Genomic DNA, 20,610 nt, shown 5'->3' with positions numbered 1-20,610 from the left:
ACCTGACTGTGCTGGAAGGTGAAATGAGCCTGACCAGGAACAAATGGCAAACACATCCCATTGTTATTGGCCCAGAGGCCCTGTGGATCCTTGGCATAGATTACCTCAGGATAAGGTATTTCAAGGACCCAAAAGGGCACCATTGGGCTTTTGGGACAGCTGAATACCTTGCCTGGTCTCTCAGAGGACCCTCTGCTTTGGGACGGCTGAGGGTTGAAGAACAACAGGTACCAACTGCTATCCCAACAATGCACTGTCGACACCTCCACACCAATCAGGACTCTGTGACCCCCATCCATGAGATGATTCATGAACTGGAGAGCCAGGGAATGGTCAGCAAAACTCACTCACCCTTTATTAGTCCTACATGGCCAGTGCATTAGTCCAATGGAGAGTGGAGACTGAGTGTAAACTATCGTGGTCTGAACGAAGTCACACCACCGTGTGTGCTGCTGTGCTGGACGTGCTGGAACTTCAGTAGGAACCGGAGTCCAAGGCAGCAAAGTGGTGCCACCATCGACATTGCTAATGTAATCTTCTCCATTCCTTTAGCAGCACAGGGCAGGCCACAGTTTGTCTTTACCTGGAGGGGAATCCAGCACACCTGGAATTGACTGCCCCAGGGGTGTAAACACAGCCCCTCTATTTGCTGTGGACTGATCCAGACTGCACTGGAAAAGGCTCCAGAACACTTACAGTACATTGATGACATCATCGTGTGGGGCAACACAGCAGAGCAAGTTTTTGAGACAGGGGAGAAGATAATCCAAATCCTCCTGAAGGCTGGTTTTGCCATAAAGCAAAGTAAGGTCAAGGGATCTGCCCAGGAAATTCAGTTTTTAGGAGTAAAATGGCAAGATGGATGTCATCAGATTTCAATGGACATAGTCAAAAAAACAGAGCTATGTCCATAACAGCCAGTCAGAAGGAAACACAGGCTTTTCTAGGTGCTGTGAGTTTTTGGAGGATGCATATTCCAGATTACAGTCAGATTGAAAGCCTTCTTTATCATATGACATGGAGGAAGAACAATTTTAAGTGTGGTCCTGAACAACAACAACCTTTTGAAAAATTAAACAGGAGCTTGTTTATGCAGTAGCCCTTGGGCCAGTCAGGACAGGACAAGACGTGAAAAATGTTCTCTACACTGCAGCCAGGGAGAGTGGTCCTTCCTGGAGACTGGCAAAAAATACCAGGGAGACTCAAGGATGAAATCTTGGGTTCTGGAGTTGAGGATATGAAGGATCTAAGGCCTATTAGACCCCAAATGAAAAACAGATCCTGGTGGCTTATGAAGGGGTTTGAGCTGCTTCAGAAGTGATTGGCAGTGAAGTACAACTTCTCCTGGTACTCTGACTGCCAGTGATGGGCTGGATGTTCAAAGGGAAAGTCCCTTCCACACATCATGCCACTGATGCTATGTGGAGTAAGTGGGTAGTGCTGATCACACAGTGAGCTTGAATAGCAAAACGCGATCACCCAGGGATCTTGAACATTACTAAGTGGCCCAATGGCAAAAATTTGGGATTATCATCAGAAGATGAAGAGGAGAAGGTGACATGCTGAGGAGGCCCTGTCATATAATCAGCTACCAGAAAATGAAAAGCGATACAGTCTCTTTACTGATGGTTCCTGCTGTATTGTAGGGATACATGGAAAATGGAAAGCTGCTTTATAGAGTCCTGCATGACAAGTTGCAGAAGCTATTAATGGACAAGGTGGATCAAGTCAGGTTGCAGAGCTGAAACCCGTCCAACCGGCTTTAGGTATCACCAAGTCAGAGAAATGGCCAGCACTCTACCTCAACACTGACTCCTGGATGGTAGCAAATGCTCTGTGGGAGTGGCTGGACCGATGGAAAATGACCAATCGGCATCACAGAGGTAAATCCATTTGGGCTGAATTGTGGCAAGACATTACTGCCTGGGTGGGAAAGCTGGCTGTAAAATAACCTTTTTTGAAATTATATTGACTAGCATTGTAATACAAAGAACTTCCAAACAATTAAAACTGTTCTAGAAGTCAGGCAGGTGAGTAGAACAATACAATTCTCTGCCTACAGAGAATCATTTAGGTTGTTAAAGAAAAACAAAAAAAACCAAAAAACAAACAAAGAGAACAGTATTCTTATTGGAATTTTGTTGAGAAAGTTATCTGCAAATGAAATAAGAATAACCAAATTTATATTATGCATTAATGTATTTGTTTGCTCTATATAACAACATATACATAAGCACACACCAAAAAAAGAGGCTTGAAAATATTTTGTCTGCTAAAATACATACAAAACTCAGAAGTTTAATATTTTTTTAAGGTTTTTGATTCCTTAAGGGAATCTAAAGAGAACAGTGAATTCTGTGGTAGCAATTTAAGTGGGGGACATTTGTGTTACTTCAAATCCTTCTTTATTCACCTGGACTTGAGTGGAACCTGGCAATACCCTTCATAAAGAAATAAACTGAGAAGATTAAGAGCAGTTTGAGTTATTCTGGCAAAGGCAATTTTTTACAATTCTCTGAGGATTCCAATTATTTTAGTAATGATATTTCCCTTTCCTGTCTCTCTCACTAAGTCTTTTGTCCTCCTCTTTTGCATCTAAACAGCAATTGTGTAGAAACTGTTGAATATTTAAAATAGAAAAATGCTTCTCGGTCTTTAAAATATGTGTCCAATCATTACTTTGGTATTCACTGCAGTTAATCGTGATGCATTTATTAATGTGTAAATACCAGACATCTTCTTTGGCATTCCACTCTCCGTTTGCAATTCATTAACATATTGTTATTTTAAAATACTAGTCTCTGAGAAGACATCAGATTTTCATTGGATTGGTCTCACACTTGAAAAAGCATTTTTATATTCTGAATGCATCAAAACAGCAGAATCTCTAGGCAGATACTAAGTGGGATTCACTGAAACACAATGTTAGTTCTAATGGACGGATGATTGTGTTTGGTCTTTTGAAACTTTGAAGTATAGGTAAGTCTTGATCACACAAATTAATAAATCCTAAAGCTGGAGTTAACAATAACCATTACACCCAAATTCTGCAGCTTAGCCCAGCCAATTTTTCAAAAGGTCAGGTTGTGAACTGGAGAAGATCAGGGAGGTCCACCGCATAGCTTTGTTGCCAGGCATCTCTCGTCTGGATTGTTGCAGGCATTTATTAGTATTCGTCAGCAGACTCAACAAAGCAAACAAGAAATTCAAGCACGAATAATAAAATGAAATGCTGCTATATAACCCTTTGTCATTCAGCAAATATGGGACTTTTTAGCTACATTGTTCCTAAACCTGGGTTACTACTTTAATTTTTCTCCACAGTGCTGACTGAATGAGTATGCATGTGTGTTAAATGCAGAGCTCCCTTAACAACTGCAGGACTGCCATTTAATCTGTTGGTAGATGGACCATTTCCTGTGGGAACTCTAGCTATGATTTCCAGATCCACCAAATAAATCTCAGATTAAGATTCCAAATGAAACCTGCCTTTGGCAGATAAAAAATGTCAAGATGGATATAAACAGTAAAATTATAAATTATCTAGGTGTTGCACGATGACTTGATGTGCGTTTTTTGTTTACACTTTCCCTGATATCACAACTATACAAAGGCATTCATCAAATGTCACACTTTCATAATACTGGAGGCATCATTAAAACTGTTTGGCTAAGGACCTTGAAGTGTTTAAGCAGTAGCTCAAAAGTATATTTGTGCAAAGTAGAAGAATAAATTTACATATCAGCAGCAGCTCATAAGGGATGGGTAAATATTCTGTTTATCTCTCATTGTAATTCAGGTTAGTTTAAATACAGGGTTTCAGGATATCATTACAGCCTATATGGAGTCATTACATAATTTCCAAACATAGTGTCTTGCTGGAGTTTTACTAAGCATGCTGTGTTTATGTTTTCTAAACCAGCTAAAAACAAAGTAAACCCTCCCACACCATTTGTCTTTTGCTATTGTCATATCAGACAATTGCTTTTCACATATAACCCTTTCATTATCTAAATCTTAATGATCCAGAACTCCCTTTTATCTAGGCAGGGTCATGTTTCCTGATGCCCATTAATTATAGCGGAAATTCTCTTATCCAAATGTACTCAACCTCTCCTACCACAAACAAACAACTAAGGTTTTGCTGAATTAGAGTTCTAAACAGGAAACTACAGCTTCAGAAGAGAAAAAGAAAATTTTAATTTAAAGTGTCTGACATAAAAGAAAGAACACTCCACATAAAAGTGGCCATAAGACACATTGCCCTCACACCTTTTATTCCAAGTAATGGTCTACTAAAGATGCAGGTGAACTCACAGATAAGAGTCCCCCTGAGGGGCCTTTTATTTAATGAAATTTTTGTTATGCCTTTGCTCTTAAGGAGCATTGTAGCTTTATGAAAACAGAGTTAATGAAGGTTTCTAAAGAAGAAAATAACCAAATTCCTCTTGCACTAGTGCTAGGTCTTCCAAAGCTCCTTCTAAAGCACTACTTAAAAATTACTGTGGTAATAAGTGCTGTTCTCTCTGAAGCACATTTCAAGACATTCTGAAGTTAGCTGCACTCATATTTTACTTACTTACGTGATTCAAAGTGCAATACTTTAAGGTGTGCGTTCTCTCCATGTTTAGTGGTACAGATAAGGCACTACGCATTTTGAGCGTATTGTAAAGGTTTGAACAAAATCATATTCACAACACTGCAGTGAGTCAGGCAAATACTGCATATCTAATTGTGCTTCTGATGAGGAGCCTTTCTGCATGCAGCCTGGCCAGAAATGCACTGCATTCAAGCTCTCAAAATGTACAAGGAAAGAAATGGGTGAAAAAGGGAGAGATGAGAATTTATACACATGAAAGGGTGACTATATATTACCAAAAAGACCAAGCAGTATTTGATGATTTTTCAGTGATCATTAGCTCATTCTTATCTTCTAAGTCATGTCACACTATTCCCTCTTTCTTCATCTCCCACACCCAGTGTTGTTCAGTAGTTAGTAGCCATTCTTCCTGTGTTTTACTCATGAAAGTTCATCTTCTCAGCCTCTTTTCTGCCTTTTACACCATAGAGAGAAACCTGCAACTATGTTTGTCGCTTTGCAAGGGGATCTCTGACAGCTAGCACACAGCGAGCTTGATGCTGAAATTGCAGCACACATTGCAAACACTGATCAATTGAGCCACATGGGTGTAGAGGACTCTGCCTCTGCATACCACATAGATTTTTCTGCATACACACCCATGCAATATCCAGGCCTTCTTTATTTCACAGGTAAACAGCATTCTTTATTGCTAAAAGAGAGTAGGAGAGGGAGAACAGGCTCACAGTATCTCCTGTTGAGGCATGTAAAAGAAGAAACAGACTTCAGTATGTCAAGTGTGGTTTATTCTGCCTCTGTTTTAACCTTAGAAGAAGGGCTTTAGATTTACTTTAGAATTGTAGTGGGTATATGTAGTGGAGAAAGACAAAGCCGCACCTTTACCATTAGCTGCTTTTTGACCCAACTAGAGCATCAGATGAACAACCTTTATAAGACCATATTACTCTCAAAGCTTTACCCATTCATCTTTGCGGGTGTCAAAGTCACACAACAATAATTCCAGACAAAAACCCCCTTGTAATTACTATTACAAAAACAAACCCACAAAAAAGCACATTAAAATCATTACATGACTAGAAAAGCCTTCTACTTCTGGTAAGACAGTCAAAGTTGGCAAAAAAAGATGATTCATTTCTCTTAACCTATGCATATGACTGTACATTTCCTCAATTACCATGAATGTAAAAAAAAAAAAAAAAAAAACCAAAACAGCTCCCCACCAGATAAAACACTTCCTTTCCAAATTTTCTCGCACAAGCTGATTCTACAGTTCTCTTTCAATCTGCATTATCACATCTCTTTAAAGCCAGTGTCTAGACACACAATTTTAAAGTATATTCACAAGCTGTGCAACCATTCTTTTGAGGTTACATGGAAAGTTTATATATGGGTGATGACTAAGAGTTGCCATTAAATTCCTACAAGTGAAATTGGTTCACTGACTTACACTTCAATATGTGCTTTAAGCAGTGGTTTAGAAATATATATATTTATTTCTTTGTTTGAAAAATACAATAACCACCTTTTAAGAAAGCAAACCACTTTGCCATTAAAATTAATCAATTTTTTACCTTGTTTTAGGAATTTAAGAATAATAATTATACAATGCTTTCAATTCTGGAGTCAGCAAAACTCTGATTTTGTTGTCAAAACAGATCAAAAAGTACGTGATATTCTAGAACTTATCCTAATTTCTGCCCTGTCCTGAAATAATGGATGCTCAGACATATGACATGAACAAAAACACTACAACAGTGAAAGACCATTTCATACAGAAGGAGTATAGCTGCACCCATTCAAATGTGGTAGATGATATGAATCAAATGAGACACAAATTTAACTCCAGTATTTGCACACTCACCACTTTCCTATCCTGCTAACTATTTTGGAAAACTGCCATACTGAGTCCTGAATGTATATGTAAGTAGTAAAATCACCCAATTTCAGGTTCCCTCTTGTGCTGTCACAGTATTCATGGCTGTGTAGTTTCTATCATGCATGTAAACCCTGCTCAAGTAACAATTCCACCAAGGTGCGATGTGCTTCCCCACACCCACCATCACTGCAATGCAAAGATATGCACCTATTTGCCAATCAAGTTTATTTTCATAATGGAATACTATTCTGGACTTTCTAGGTTGGATCCTGAATATTTTTCATTTTGAAATGACATAGTCTTCACCGATCTGCTGCCAATGCTCCTGGTACATTCTCTTAAGCATGCTTAGAGAGAGATGAAAAAAGGCACTAACCTCCTATTAAAAACTAGGTGCTGTGGAAATAAACAGTACATTTAAATTAGATGCAAACACAAAATAACAAGCCTTGCACATAAACTGTTCTTTAATTCTTCCGAATATACTAGAACAGAGACAGTCCTCAATCCACACAGGGACAGTATACTCCAAACAACTCAGAAACTTAAAAAGAAAAATCTCACCTATCAAACACTTCAGATATACTCCTTTTAAACACTACCTTTCTTTCAAGTATTTTATTTTATAACATCTATTAACGGGTTACATATTATCCCACATAACTGTCATAAACCTACCACTTCTCTGTATCTAACATTTTTCCTATTTTTTTAAAATTCCCATGGCTTGACTAAATTTTCATCTAGTTGGCTGAATTTAATGTCAGATTTGCTTTACCATCCTTATTTGCAGACAAATAATTTAACCTCCAATATTTCAGTATGCTCTTAAAAATTTGAATAAATCATTATGGGGTTATTCTAAACCCAGCTTTTAAACTTTCAAGCTACAAGCAAGGAACATCTAAATACAGTACAGTACCAGATGCACAAAGGAAAGATACCACGATGACAAAGCAAGCAGAACACAACATGGTACACTCTTCAACGCAGACAGAAAATGAAAAGCTGCTGTGATTTAGTAATACAATGAGAAAATGCATGTCTATCAAGGGCACTTGCTAAACATTACGTTGCTGAAATTTAACTATTACCTTTATGATAAGTGAAGGTAATTTAGCTGTTAATAAGCAAATAAAATTCTGCAAAAAAAAATTCCTCATCCAAACAAGTACGATGACATGAAATTTACCCATAATCCCTTTTTCTAACTTTCCTAGGACCAAAAGCACAAAGAATTACATGACTTATTAATGATTACGCTAAAAAAGTGTATAAATGTTACTTTTCTCTATATAACAACATCTATTGGATATATGAACCTGTAAGTGTTAGCTTGGAAGAAACAGTTTTCTAAACAGATAAAAATATTAATTTAATGCATCAAAAAATAATACATATGAACCTCAGCAAGTATTCAATTTAAAAAAAATCTGTGAGCAGCACTGAACACCATTTCTTGCAATTAGACAGAAAGCAGTTCACAGAGAACCAGTCTATAGTATTCACTTGTCTACTTTGAAAAACTTAACCTTTTGAACCATTCTTAGGGTATGCTGACCCCTAAAGGTCTAAAAATACTAAACCTGATTAAGCCATTACACATTTAAATCATCAGAATACAATTCTCCACTGTTACTCCACTATGACTACTTTTGTTTACAGACTACCTAATTCAAAAACTTTTTAACTTCACTCAGTAACAGCTCAAAATTCCATAAATTAAAAGAGGTCTATAAGTCGTTTATTTTACAGAATAATACAGATAGAAATCCATTTACAGATGAAAGAAAAGCATCATCTCCAAGATGGAGCATTTCTTTTTTCTTCTAAACAGATTTTTAATGAGAAACTTGACATTTATTATCTTCTGAGAGAGAATACATGGCATAACATTCAAAAAAAGGAAATATGCAAGATGCTATCAGGCTTTGATATACAGGGGAAACTTTGATGTTGACACACCTATTCCATTTTGGGTTTTTTTAACCTACATATAGTCACTTACTGGCAAAATTCCACCCTTAACTGAAGGTCTCCTTCCCTTTCTTCCTTCTGCACATTATTACCTATTCACAAGCCACTTTCTGACAATTCTCTTCTGTAAAGTCAGTCATGTAATGTACTCTCAAATTCAGTGAGGTTTTTTTTTTCCTTAAGTTTCTGCCATGAAACATAGAAGAATGTATATGTGAACAATTGTGTTTGGTCAACCAAATACAAATACAAAAAGATCCTTCCATCCTGATGGAGATGAAAACTCCATGAACCAAGGAAGTTCCAAGTTAAATAAGACCCCCTTTACCTCCAAGCCTTACCTTACTCTCTACATTCAGGTATTAATGAGAAACTAGTTAATATTAGTAGGTGGCTTAATCATACCCTAGCCAGGAGTGAATAGCCAAGAAAGTTACTTCAAGACAGAGCTTCAGATTTATTGTAAACCATTAAGGAAAAAATGTTGGAAAGTAAAATGCAATGCACAGACCCAGAATTTAAATAAGACTTCTTAAAGTTACACAAAAACATTTTCAATAATCCAGAAAATAAAGGTGGAGCTTTACATTCATTTAGCTGCTCTCCTGTTACCCCAAATACTTTTAGGGGGTAGTGTGTGGTTCTGGGTTTTTTTCATTTCTTTTCTTCCAAAGTCAGTCATACATCAGTAAGAACAAATACATTCCAGTCACTGCCTAGCACTGGTACAACAACAGAGGTTCCTTATTAATATCTTTAAAGTCCCTACCTTTTGACCAGTTCTCCATTTGTGCTTCTGAACTTGTTTGATCTGGCACTGAGTCCAGTTTTTGCTTGAAGATTTCAGAGCTAAAATAAAGCAAACTCTAGATAAATACACTTGGAACACACCTTTACTTTGCCTTCATTTGATGGAAAATTTACAAGACAAATGATGTAAAAATATTTATACCAGGACAATAAAGTCTGCATACTTTAACAGTCAGTGAAAAACTATATTTCTCAGTAACATATTTTTCTTCACTCATCAAATTTTTATAATTGTTTGGTTCAGTTGTTTGTTCCAGGTAAAGCCTTTGTTGAAATATTTATTAGTTTGGTTTTTTTTCTTCTAGAGTCTGATTTTGGAAGTACATGTTACTGAGCACAGTCCAAATCACACCAAGAAGTCCCACTAGAGGCAATGAGACTGCTCACTTTGGTAATTATTACAGACAGTGGTAGTGTTTCACTTTACAGAATTCTTTCTCCTGCTTTAATTTCCTAGATAAAAGTGGCCCTAGTTAAAATGGTCCACGATCACTCTATCTCTGAATTTGCAGGTCTTTCTAAACAGCTAAATAATGCATCCTAATATTTGCATACATATTGGTTCAGAACATAGTTAATTACACTGTTTCAGTATTGCATATAATCAAAGATCTTCAAGAAATAACCCTCAATATTTTAAAATAAGATCTACAGTAAAATGTTATGCCAGGCATCATCTTGGGTATTAAAACATATGCTCCCTTATGTGTTAAAAATCCAACCCTATTCCGTATCTCAAGGAAATCTAAATAAATCCGTAATCTTGCTAACACAGTATGCTTACCACAAATTTTATTACTTACTCAAGAACCTTTTTTAAAAAGTATTGTACAAAGGACAATTTTTCATCTTTAACTATGCAGTTGTGCTTATTTTGTATGTTTTCTCCGCTATTTTTTTTTTACATTTATTAAAAAGATAAAACTGTGACTTGAAGAGATAGTGGCTGGATCATGAAAACACCTAGAGAGTTGTCACTGTGCTGAAAAATGTAAGAGTTCAAAAAATATTTAAGGACATATTTTAAAAGTCAAGCATATTCTACCAAGACATGTTCTAACTAATAAAGCAGCAGAAAAAATTTTTTTGCTATAGAACACCAAAAAGGCAGAAGTTTTCATTTTCATCTTTAAGATTATGAACAAATTTAATTGTACAAACACTTAAGATTCAACACTAACATTTACATTAAGCATTCAAGAAATACATATTTAGCTCAAATTTGTTGTTGACTATAAATGTGCATGATTAAAGAAAAGCATAGAATTTGATGTGCTTGGGTCTTAACAAAAAATAACAACTTCACCTCATATCGTGGAACACTGAGTTCCTTACAAGAATCCCTCAAATGAAGCTGTAGGCTTCTTCTTCAATTCTGTGTAACTGTGTTGATTTGAAGTTGGCAATCTTTTCCTAAGTTCCTCATTTACTTTTGGATTAGCTGAAAATATAGAAGGTTATTAATATCAAGAAATAGGTTTCTGTCAATGAAGCCATTTCCCTACATATTGCACAAAAAGGTTCATAATAATTGCAGTATTTTAATAAGATATTCATATAGCAAGACATGAAGAAAATATGGTATTTAATAACCTCTGGAGTATTTTAAAACATGTCTTAGGGCCTTAATGTGCCTAATAATATACTATTTAAAACCATAATTTTATCCCTCCACAATATACAGTCATTCTTCCTCGCCATTTACCCAGCTAATGAATGCCAGCAATTAGTAAAATGTAATCCCATTGCACAATCATTTTAATGCTTTTAGCACTCAGAAAAGTAAACACCAAATTAATACTGCTCAAGCCATATCAGATCCTAGTTGGAAGCAAGCAATTATAGTTCAGCTCCTCAGGTGTAATTAAATGATTGGAATGATTTAGTTCCATAAATGCAAGTTAATTCATAAGCAAGCAACAAATATACTGGGAGTAATTACAAGAAACATTGACAGTCTAAGCAGGACATGTGCCTTCCCGCACCTGATACAGGAAAATGCTGCCCTCTCCCGGAAATAATAGAGTATGGCAAAGGAAAAACTGGTGACCGAAGTCAAGAGACTGTCTTCATAGGTGAAATAGGTTCTGCTAATTAATAGCAATCTTCTCGTTTACACAAAGAGAAAATAAAAAAGATTGTTGATATGAGATTAAGGTCTCCTACTGGACAAAGTCAAACGGAAAGATTTTTGGGGCTCCCTAGGGTTTGCCACTTAATTTCCCCACAATAAGAAACAAAAATATTAGTAAACAGAACAACAAAATATTCCACATACCAAATATTTAAACTGATGGCTCTGAACACAAACTCTGCAATAGGTAACTGACTTGTGCAAAACACTTACATGTCAATAAAGATATACCTTTATAATAGGTACTTTGAACATTAGGTATTTTTTTGGGAACCAAAACGTATTGAACCATCATTATTCAGTCACTGCTTAACTTCATCCCAACAACAACCACCAGAAGCTGGTCATGAAGGTTTTCACCAAAGGAATCATTGGAAAAATTGAATACAATTATTCTAAATCGTTGCTTTCATTTGAAGACAATTTCTTAATAATAAATCTAATAATCAAAAGAAATTAAAGCTGGAGATTAAAATAAAGTGTCCTGGTAGATCGAGACAAAACCAAAAATAAAATATGAAACCATAAGCCAAATGTTAGAGTTAATTTTAAATCCAGAGCTAATTTCCTTATTCACTATCCATTTATTCAACCTCTGCTAGTGTTAAACTACATCATGAAAGTGAAAATAAAAAATAAATTGTCCTTATCTGTTGAATATAAAATTCAAGTCACAGAAAATTCATAGTTAAATACAAACCCACCTGCAAAAATGAATATAAATTATCCAGTATCTTCCTAATAATGAAAGAAATCTCAGATCTAACACTTTTGCCCACTACAGAAATAACAAATGCTTCCCAGTGCTGCATATAGCAGCATGGGAGAAAAACCACACACTGTGGACAGTATTTAACTGAGAACTTCAGGAAAGCTTGATTCAAAAGCACCTGACCACTGTAAAAGCCTGAAATTGTTCTTTAGCAATAGCACTTTGACATCAAAATATTTACTTATTCCAGATCTTGGTGTATTTCAAAACAGATCCAAGCTGTAATAGTAACCTTCACTATTACTTTTCTTACTGTGAAAATGAAATAAATTATTTTAAGAAGTCATATTATTAAAAGTTTAAAATGTACAGCACATTTGCTTTGCCCTTTGATGTCACAGTCCTATTTTTCTATTCAAATCTTGTACACTGTAAGTTAATTGCTTTTGGAAACTACTTATTATTCATGTAAAAATTAATGTGCCAATGTGTTTAAATCCTTTTAAATGACCATTCATGCATCTTTCTTCTTTAAGTACCAATGAAATCTGTCAAAGATATCAATGCAAGATGGTCTTAGACAAAGTTCTAATATAGATTTTTTTCTGCTAGCATAAGATTTTCATTTTCGTCAACTTTACTTAAATTCCATTAATTTTTTAAGCTGCTTTTAATAAATTCACAAGTAAAAAATTTTAGGCTCCATAGTCTGTCATTTGTGTTCCAGCTGACTTTATGAATATTAATAACAGTGTTATCCTGATTAAATAGGCTTCATATAAAATCCCTGTGAATCCTATAGCTCAGACATCTCATTTTTCCAACTCTTTATGAATTTGGATTCAGACATTAAACTGGAAAAAAACTTAAAAAACAGATTCAATGGTACATTGGTGTACCCTTAAGCAAAAAATTAGACGTTCTAATGATTCAAATAATTAAAATTGATAGGACCACATATTGAGATTTCAGTCTTTCTGTAAACATGCAACATATTTTAACTCTAATGAAAACATCAACAATTCAGAGAGAAAGGATTAAGAATCTATCATAAAATAATAATACCTTGTCCTAATGCTTACCTTAAACAACAGATGATATAATCTTAGATCTTCTATATGGAGTGTGATTTGCACAAGTATTTCCCAAAGAAAAAGAAATTAATGGATGCTTAATTACATAAGCATACATGTGAAATACATGAACATTCTAGTTTACCATAGGTGTCCAGTGAAAAACAGCATTAACTTTTAAACGGTTTATGCTTTGGGAAAAACAACATTTTTCTTAAGAATATCAAATTGAAGTACATAGGAAATATTAATATTATCCTATGAGACATGCAGTCTCAACTGTCAAATTCTTTACATGCTTATATGTTTGAATTATTTACATCTGTGACAGAGAAGAATGGAAAACTAAGCTCATTTCACTGCCTTCACCTTTTTTTTTTAATGCAGTGCTAACTGAAATGACTGCTTCCTCATCCATTCAGGCATATATTCTGCAAAGATGGCCATTAAAATACTTTGCCTTCCAGTACCTTGGAATATGAATGGATTTTAGGAGGAAAAAAAAACCCTAAACAAAATAATGACTTATTCAAAAGGATAGCATTCCAGTCCTGGTTCTAATTCTTCATCAACACAAACAAAAATTTCCTAAAAATAGGAATTAAATAAAAACTATATATATATAAAAATAACATACATCTGCAAGATAGGAAGCATACAGTGCTTTACTTGTGCAGTTCTGAATAGTTTTTATTACAGCTGCAGCAGTATTTCTGCTCTCAGAGGAAAAAAAAAACCAGCCTCTGGAGTGTCTGCAGAATAAATACTATACAAAGAACACCCCAAAATAACACCAGCCCCATAACAGCACAATAACGCTAAAGCCAATGCTTTCCCTGCCTGCGTAGGACTGAGAAGTCCATCTTCTAAGCTGGAGTTCAGTAACTGATTCCCCCTCCTTGGCAACTGAAATTCTGTTGAGACCATTCCACGTGAAGACTCAATAACTGCAAACCCCCATTCCTCGGTCTTGCCTTGACAGGGTTTGAAGTCAACCACTGAATCGTGGCCTTAGCTGCTGTGACAGGACACAAACACTTGCTGGTGTCGACTGAATTCACCACTTCTTCACAAAAAGTCCTCGGGTCTTGGAAGAGTTTTTCCAAACAGAGGGCTACCCCACCTGCCCTGCCTCTGGTGGAACAAGAGACCAGTTCTCACCACCCCTTTGGAACATCACTGAGCCAGTCTCTGTCCCTATTAAAGAGGCAGTTAACAGTTGCCATTGACAGTGTAGGGATGAAATACTATACATTTTATGAATAGGGAAACAGAAAACCAATTTTATCACTATTTTCATAAGATCAATTATATTACCTGAATCTCTTGAAATATCCTGAAACGTTTTGCCTTGGGGCATGCTAAACTGAAAATCTTAATTTAGGAGGGTATGCCACATAAAAACCAGTTACCATCTCAAAGCATTTCCCTAGGGAACAAACAGTTTTCTTAGCCCAGGTGGATGTCAGGTTTTGATGCAATGATACACTCCTCCAAAAGGAGTCACATTTCCTCTCTATCTTAAGAAACTTTATGGCAAATGAGAAATCTAAGGCAATGCAAAGTAAATTAAAATTAGCTTTGGGCAGTTATAAAAACACTAGGCAAAGGATAACTTCAAATAATTGTTAAATGTGCAATACTACTCATCCATAAGATACTTAAAAGTTGTGAAATCAATCATACTTTGATTACAGAGCTACTTATTTTCTTGTATTTTATTATTTTTATATTCATTAAATACAAGTAGTTCATGCAAAATATTCTGTTTCTTTTAAGAAGAATATGAAACATAAGCAAGCGAATTAACCCCATATGTGGATGAATGCAGCATGAGTAGTACTTGAAATTTATAACTCTAGCACTGCTACAAAGACTTTATGATTTTGGTTCATAGAAGTAACTTCACTATTTGGAAGTTTGATAAAAACATTTTCCAAGAGGCCAGAGTCATTTAACAATCCCTGGCTTTTTTTCCCCTGCTGATTCTCGACCCAAAGGGAGAGGAGACATTTGCAGTTGTTTTCAACTAACTTACATAAATCAGAAAAGACATGAAGAAACAGGGCTCAGGTATTTTTCCTCTGTTGCTGCAGCAGTTTCTTCACATTCTTATTTAAAAAATTTGCATCTCGTGCTTTTAATGATAGCATACAGTAAGTCAAAGAGTGCTCATTCTCTTTGTCATGCTTTTGACAAAGGCAAGAGACAAGGCATAAAAATGCACTAAAACAACTGGTTTAAAATAGGTTTTACTTGTTCCTAAATTAAATGTATTGGATAAAGGACATGTACTTTTCTCTTTATTTTTTTCTCCCTAACTTCTGCTATTAGCTCAGTGTCTTCAAGGCTGAGTTTTCTCTCTGTGCATCAGGAAATGTTTATGTGCATATCAGATCACTAACAGCCGCACATCTCTTCCCCCCTCTGATATATTCTCTCTTTCACGTTAACAACCTTCACAATCCATATTAACAGTCTTCATTAGTATTTTATTTACTAAACAATCTTCAAGCTGCTCTGTTGTCTTCTGTCCTTTGTCCTCCATTTCTTTGCCTTTTCCTTACTTTTGACAAGATCTGCCTTTTCCTTCTCCCTCCACCTGCCACCTCTTTGAAACGTAAAGAAAACTGTAGAGGATCTTGTCAAAGACTGTCTCTCCTTTTTTCGCAGCTTTTCTCGTCTTGATGTGCATTCTGTGAAGCAGCTTCCTTCTGTGAAACCTCTAATTAACATTATTTTCATTCTAGTAATGAAACTATGAATGCTTTGATAAGGTGTGTAACAGCCAAATCATTTAACCACCCTTTAGTTTTGTTGTAAACACTTTACTGGCCTAATAGCTCAGTATTATATATCACATTATATATTGTTACAGTCAGATCTCCTTTTCTAAACAGTTTACAACCAGATTATGATTTCCATAGCTTTTAGAGATACTGATAAATATGTGCATTTTAAAGTAGCTGTTGTCTTATCCGGAGCCAAAATAATATTTAATACAAATATTTCAGTAGAATCAGCACCATACAGTGGTGAGCACTGTGTATTATGCTCTGTTGACAGGATCATAGCCAGCAGACAAGAGGGAAGTGATTAAAACCCTATGCTTGGCAGTTGTGAGACCGCATCTGAAGTGCTGCATCCGGTCGGACCTGCTCATGGATACCCTGAAGTCAGTCCAGCCATCGAGATGATTAGGGGTCTGCAGAACGTGAATTATGAGGAATTCGAAAAAGTTGGGGTAGTTGGTTTTAAGAGAAGGCTAAAGGGGGATTTGATTGGGTTTTAGCTGTCCTGTGAGCAAATATAGAGAAGACAGAGACAGATTCTTCTCTTGGAGACAAGTAGCAACCCAGAAAACTCAGAGTTATGGGTAAGAGTTTTTTCACAGCAAGGAAGGTTCCTGGAACACAGAAAGGTTACAGAATCTCCATGGCTGGGGATGTGCAAAACTCATCCGTATAAAGCAACTTGACCTTTGGAGATGGTCCCATTTTCATCAGAGTCTGAACCAGATGATATTCACAGGTCACTTCCTGCCTAACCATTTTGTTATTCTAAGGATTGCAATAAAATAAAACCACCAGAACTAGAATTCCTGTAACACAATAAATTGTGGGTTGCTTTCTGCTTTACAGGGTAGATCAGTAGAGCAGGGGAAAAAAACCCAAAGAACAACCAAATAAATAGTAGTGAGGCATAACCAAATGTGGCAGTCAGGCTGAATGCCAACAGGAAGGAAACAGTGTAACAGCATCAGCACAGTATTTTGAGCCCCACCAGTCTTGGGTACCCCATTTTCCTACATGACCGGAGGATTTGGCATTAGGCCTAATGTCAAATACTGATTTGTACACCATCCTTCAGTGAACCAAAAATGGACCACTGGTACAGCTATTTCACCTATCTTTCTAAAAGCTTTTGCCTCAAGCCCCACAAAATCCATTCTCCTCCCAAACTTAGAGGAGCTAAAGAGCTCTAAAGCTAACTATGGAAGTGATCCATGAAACATGAGTATACAGTGCTTATGTCTGCAAAATTCATTGTAGAGTATATTCAATATATTGAAATTCCCAAATCCCCAAATCATAATTTCTTTTATCACAGAACTAAGTTGCTAGCCCAGATTTTACCATAAAAGCAAAAATAAAATCACAGAATATTATATGCCCATAAAAATGTGAAGTGGTAACTTAGTGCCAAATTCATAAACCACTAGTACAAGTAATAGCATTAAGCAAAAACAATGTCTCCTGGCAAAAACATTCCAATTGTTTGGCTGCCTTCACAAAAAGATGTAACATTGAATAGGGACTCAGTAAAGGAGGCAAAAAACCACACTGAAGCAGAGAAACTCAGTTTATCCAGCCAACTCACATTTCTCAAGGTACTTTCAAATAGCACCATTTTTCCTGACAGCAAATGCAGTAAAAATAAAAAGCATAAAGACTACAAACGGTGTGGATATTGGAGCCTATCCAAAAACTATCACAAGCACTGAACATGCAGAGGCCTGTCAGAAATGTGCCAACTCTTCAAGAACCAGTCCTGTACAGGGGGCTGAGAGGGGCCTGCTGGTTTCCTGGAGGGAAATACAGCTGCAGCAGTTATGGATCTGTCAAGTTGTTCTGAACAGCATGAAAACACAACTGTGCCCCCACTGCTGTCACAAAGCAACATATCCAGTGCACTGGTTCTACCCAAACTATGTAACCACTCACGTTCTACAGTGTATGCTTCAGCTGCTGAAAGGAATCACATCACCTGAAATTTCACAAGCTAAAAAGCTCAGAGAAATAAAAGAACACTGACTCCACATTAGCCATATTTGTTCTTTTATAAGCAAATTACCTAAGCTATCATTTTTTTAGACAGCTACTTGAAGCAAAAGCTATCCTTCAACCAAAACCATGATTGTTCCCTAAATCATGCTTGCAGAGCAGTAAAAGCATGGGAACATACAGCATTGCTCAGGTATGAACACAGACATAAATTTGACTCAATAAACATACAGTCTTGCCTTAAGTTCCAACTTTTATTTTTTTCTAAATCTAGCAACTAGATCCAGTACATAGTGCCTTCATTGACTATGAGAAGTAACTTCATCCTTATAAGTGAGAAGCGGAAGGTACAAAGGAATGGCACACTGCAGGACGTGTCCAAAGAAGGGCAATGCAGCTGGTGAAGGGTCAGGAGCACAAGTCCTGTGAAGAGCTGCTGAGGGAGCTGGCGATGTTTAGCCTGGAGAAAAAGAGGCTGAGGGGGTCGTTATTGCTCTCTAGAACTACTTGAAAGGAAGTAGTAGAGAGGTGGGGGTCAGTCTCTTCTTCCAAGTAACAAGAAACAGGACAAGAGGAAATGGTCAGGGAAGGTTTAGATTGGGTATTAGGAAAAATCTGTTCAGAGAAAGATTTTTCAAGTACTTAAACAGGCTGCCCAGGGAAGTGATAGAGTGATCATCCCTAGAGGTATTTAAAAGATGTGTAGATGTGGCACTAGGGGATATGGTTTAGAGGTGGACTTGGCGGTGTTGGGTTAATGATTGGATTTGATGATCTTGAAGGTCTTTTCCAATTGAAATGATCCTATGATTTTATGTTTGTGACACTCCAACAACAACATTTCCAAGCATTTTCAGCACCTACGCACTGACTGTGTGCTTTACAACACAGTTAACATATATGAGATATAACATGTCTTATGTGTAGTTCCTTATTTAGGTATGATTAAGCTTTTAGAAACTTAATCCAGATGCTTCACTGAAATTTGTACATGCAATATCAAAGAAACCTGAAGGCCAATACAATTCAAAACAAAAAGCTACACATTCAGAAGTGGTCTTCTCAAAGAAGAATGAGATATTCTGAGGCAGGCCAAAACTCAATGAGAACCAGAGATGAGTCAGTGAAATTAAGTCTGCTGAGAATGTCCAGAATTGAAATGGAAGCTAAAAGCTGAAGAGGGTAAACCTGCAAACATTCAGCACCATAGAATTTCTGCACTGCTTCCTGATCTTGTACTAACAAAGGAAGGTACAAGATCAAAGGGAAAAGACCTAGACTCCAAACCAGTATCGAACAGCAGGAAGGTAAACCACAAACAAAGAAAAAAGAAAAAAAAAAACGCACAAAAAACCCCAAACAAAAAACAAACACTCCCCCAAAAACAAACAAACAAAAACAAAACCCACACATAACCAAAAAAAGGTATTGTCTGAAGTTTAAGAAGTTTAGATCATCAGTCACATTACAGACATTTCCAATTCCAGTGGATTGTTTTCCCTGCCAAATTTTTTTGTTCATCTTAGGGAAAAACATATTTATACTTTAGTTCGGAAAAAATCCAAAACCTTCTCTCAGCTCAAAAGTACAAAAAAAATAGAAAAAGTAATCTCCCAATAGGAAGAAATGTCTTCGGGGGGGGGGGGAAGTCTTAAATGTTAAAAGTTACAAACAATGGAAAACTTAATTACAAAAGGTCTCCCAAAGCGAGGTACAGAACAATTTTAAGCACAAGAAATGTCAGATCACCCATTATAAAAGCTCTGTCATTTCTGTTCTTGTTCAGCCAATTAAATAATTTTGCTTTTTTTAAAATATTAATTTGAATACATAGATCATTCTCATTTCTCAATATTGTAATTATTTATAATGATATGTAACACATGGAATAAAGGAGATGGAAAAACATTTTAAAAAATACATTTCTCTTTGGGTTCTTAAGGAAGTTCATTTTAAGCCCTGAGTAAGCCCATTATTCAGCCAAAAACATGAAAGCAATTTACACTGAAGAAGCCTTAAAAAATTCATCTGAGAATATAAACTACAAAGAGGTTCATATAAGTTGAGGGTTACACAGCTGAAAAAAAAGCTCTTACTGGGGCTTCTGAGCCTTAAAATCAAATTCGTAGAAAAATTCAAGACCTAAGATTATCTAGACAATTTCAGCAAAATTATTCTCTTTGGTTTTTTTTTGTAAAAGGAAACAGATGGATGTTCTTTCTTGCAACGTCATCATAAATTCCAATATCTTTCATTAATTATTCCTTGATCCATTTACGTTCTTATTGCCAAAACACTTGAGCTGAGACAGCAGCTGAATATTGGCCCCAGAGCAGTAATTCCTGTGTGGAGCAAAGGAGTTCTAAATCCACTTACTAGATGAAAGAGGAAAAATCTTTCCTTGGCACTTCTGAAACTCAGGTTTATTTTGATGACTGCTTTCTCTTGCACATAATTGTGCTGAATAGTTTGACACTTGTTTGTCAGATGTTCTGGTCATTACATATTTCACTGCCTGGCATCAAAAAAAAAAAAAGCAATAAAATCAAGACTTTACAGCTATAGAAGTATAGATAAAATACAAGATTAAAAAAGGGGAAATCTGGCCAACAGTTCAAACACTAAGAAAAACTCTGAAGACATT

The 20,610-nt window shown here is 36.2% G+C and overlaps 1 protein-coding gene across 10 annotated transcripts in view; it reads right to left on the bottom strand.

Annotated features, from left to right (window-relative positions):
- MIPOL1 (mirror-image polydactyly 1) overlaps positions 1–20,610 on the bottom strand; it is a 189,777-nt gene that overhangs the window by 146,686 nt on the left and 22,481 nt on the right. For 7 of the 10 annotated variants that reach the window (XM_027880701.1, XM_027880693.1, XM_027880697.1 and 4 more), the window contains 2 exons: positions 10,570–10,704; positions 9,223–9,302 (listed from right to left, as the gene is read on the bottom strand). In XM_027880701.1, the coding sequence (XP_027736502.1) occupies positions 9,223–9,302; positions 10,570–10,574 (85 nt within the window). In that variant the 5' untranslated portion in view covers positions 10,575–10,704. Of the gene's footprint in view, positions 1–9,222; positions 9,303–10,569; positions 10,705–11,248; positions 11,499–13,191; positions 13,214–20,342; positions 20,463–20,610 lie in introns of those variants that run through there. The other 3 variants (XM_027880702.1, XM_027880703.1, XM_027880700.1) reach the window with 3 other exon arrangements.

This window comes from Empidonax traillii, unplaced genomic scaffold (genome assembly GCF_003031625.1).
Source record: "Empidonax traillii isolate 1590-97213 ecotype Southwest subspecies unplaced genomic scaffold, ASM303162v1 scaffold74:size2480735, whole genome shotgun sequence".
In the NCBI taxonomy this organism is placed as follows: Eukaryota; Metazoa; Chordata; class Aves; order Passeriformes; family Tyrannidae; genus Empidonax; species Empidonax traillii.
The sequence above is the reverse complement of the archived record's forward strand: the minus strand, read 5'-3'. Positions and strand labels throughout refer to the sequence as shown.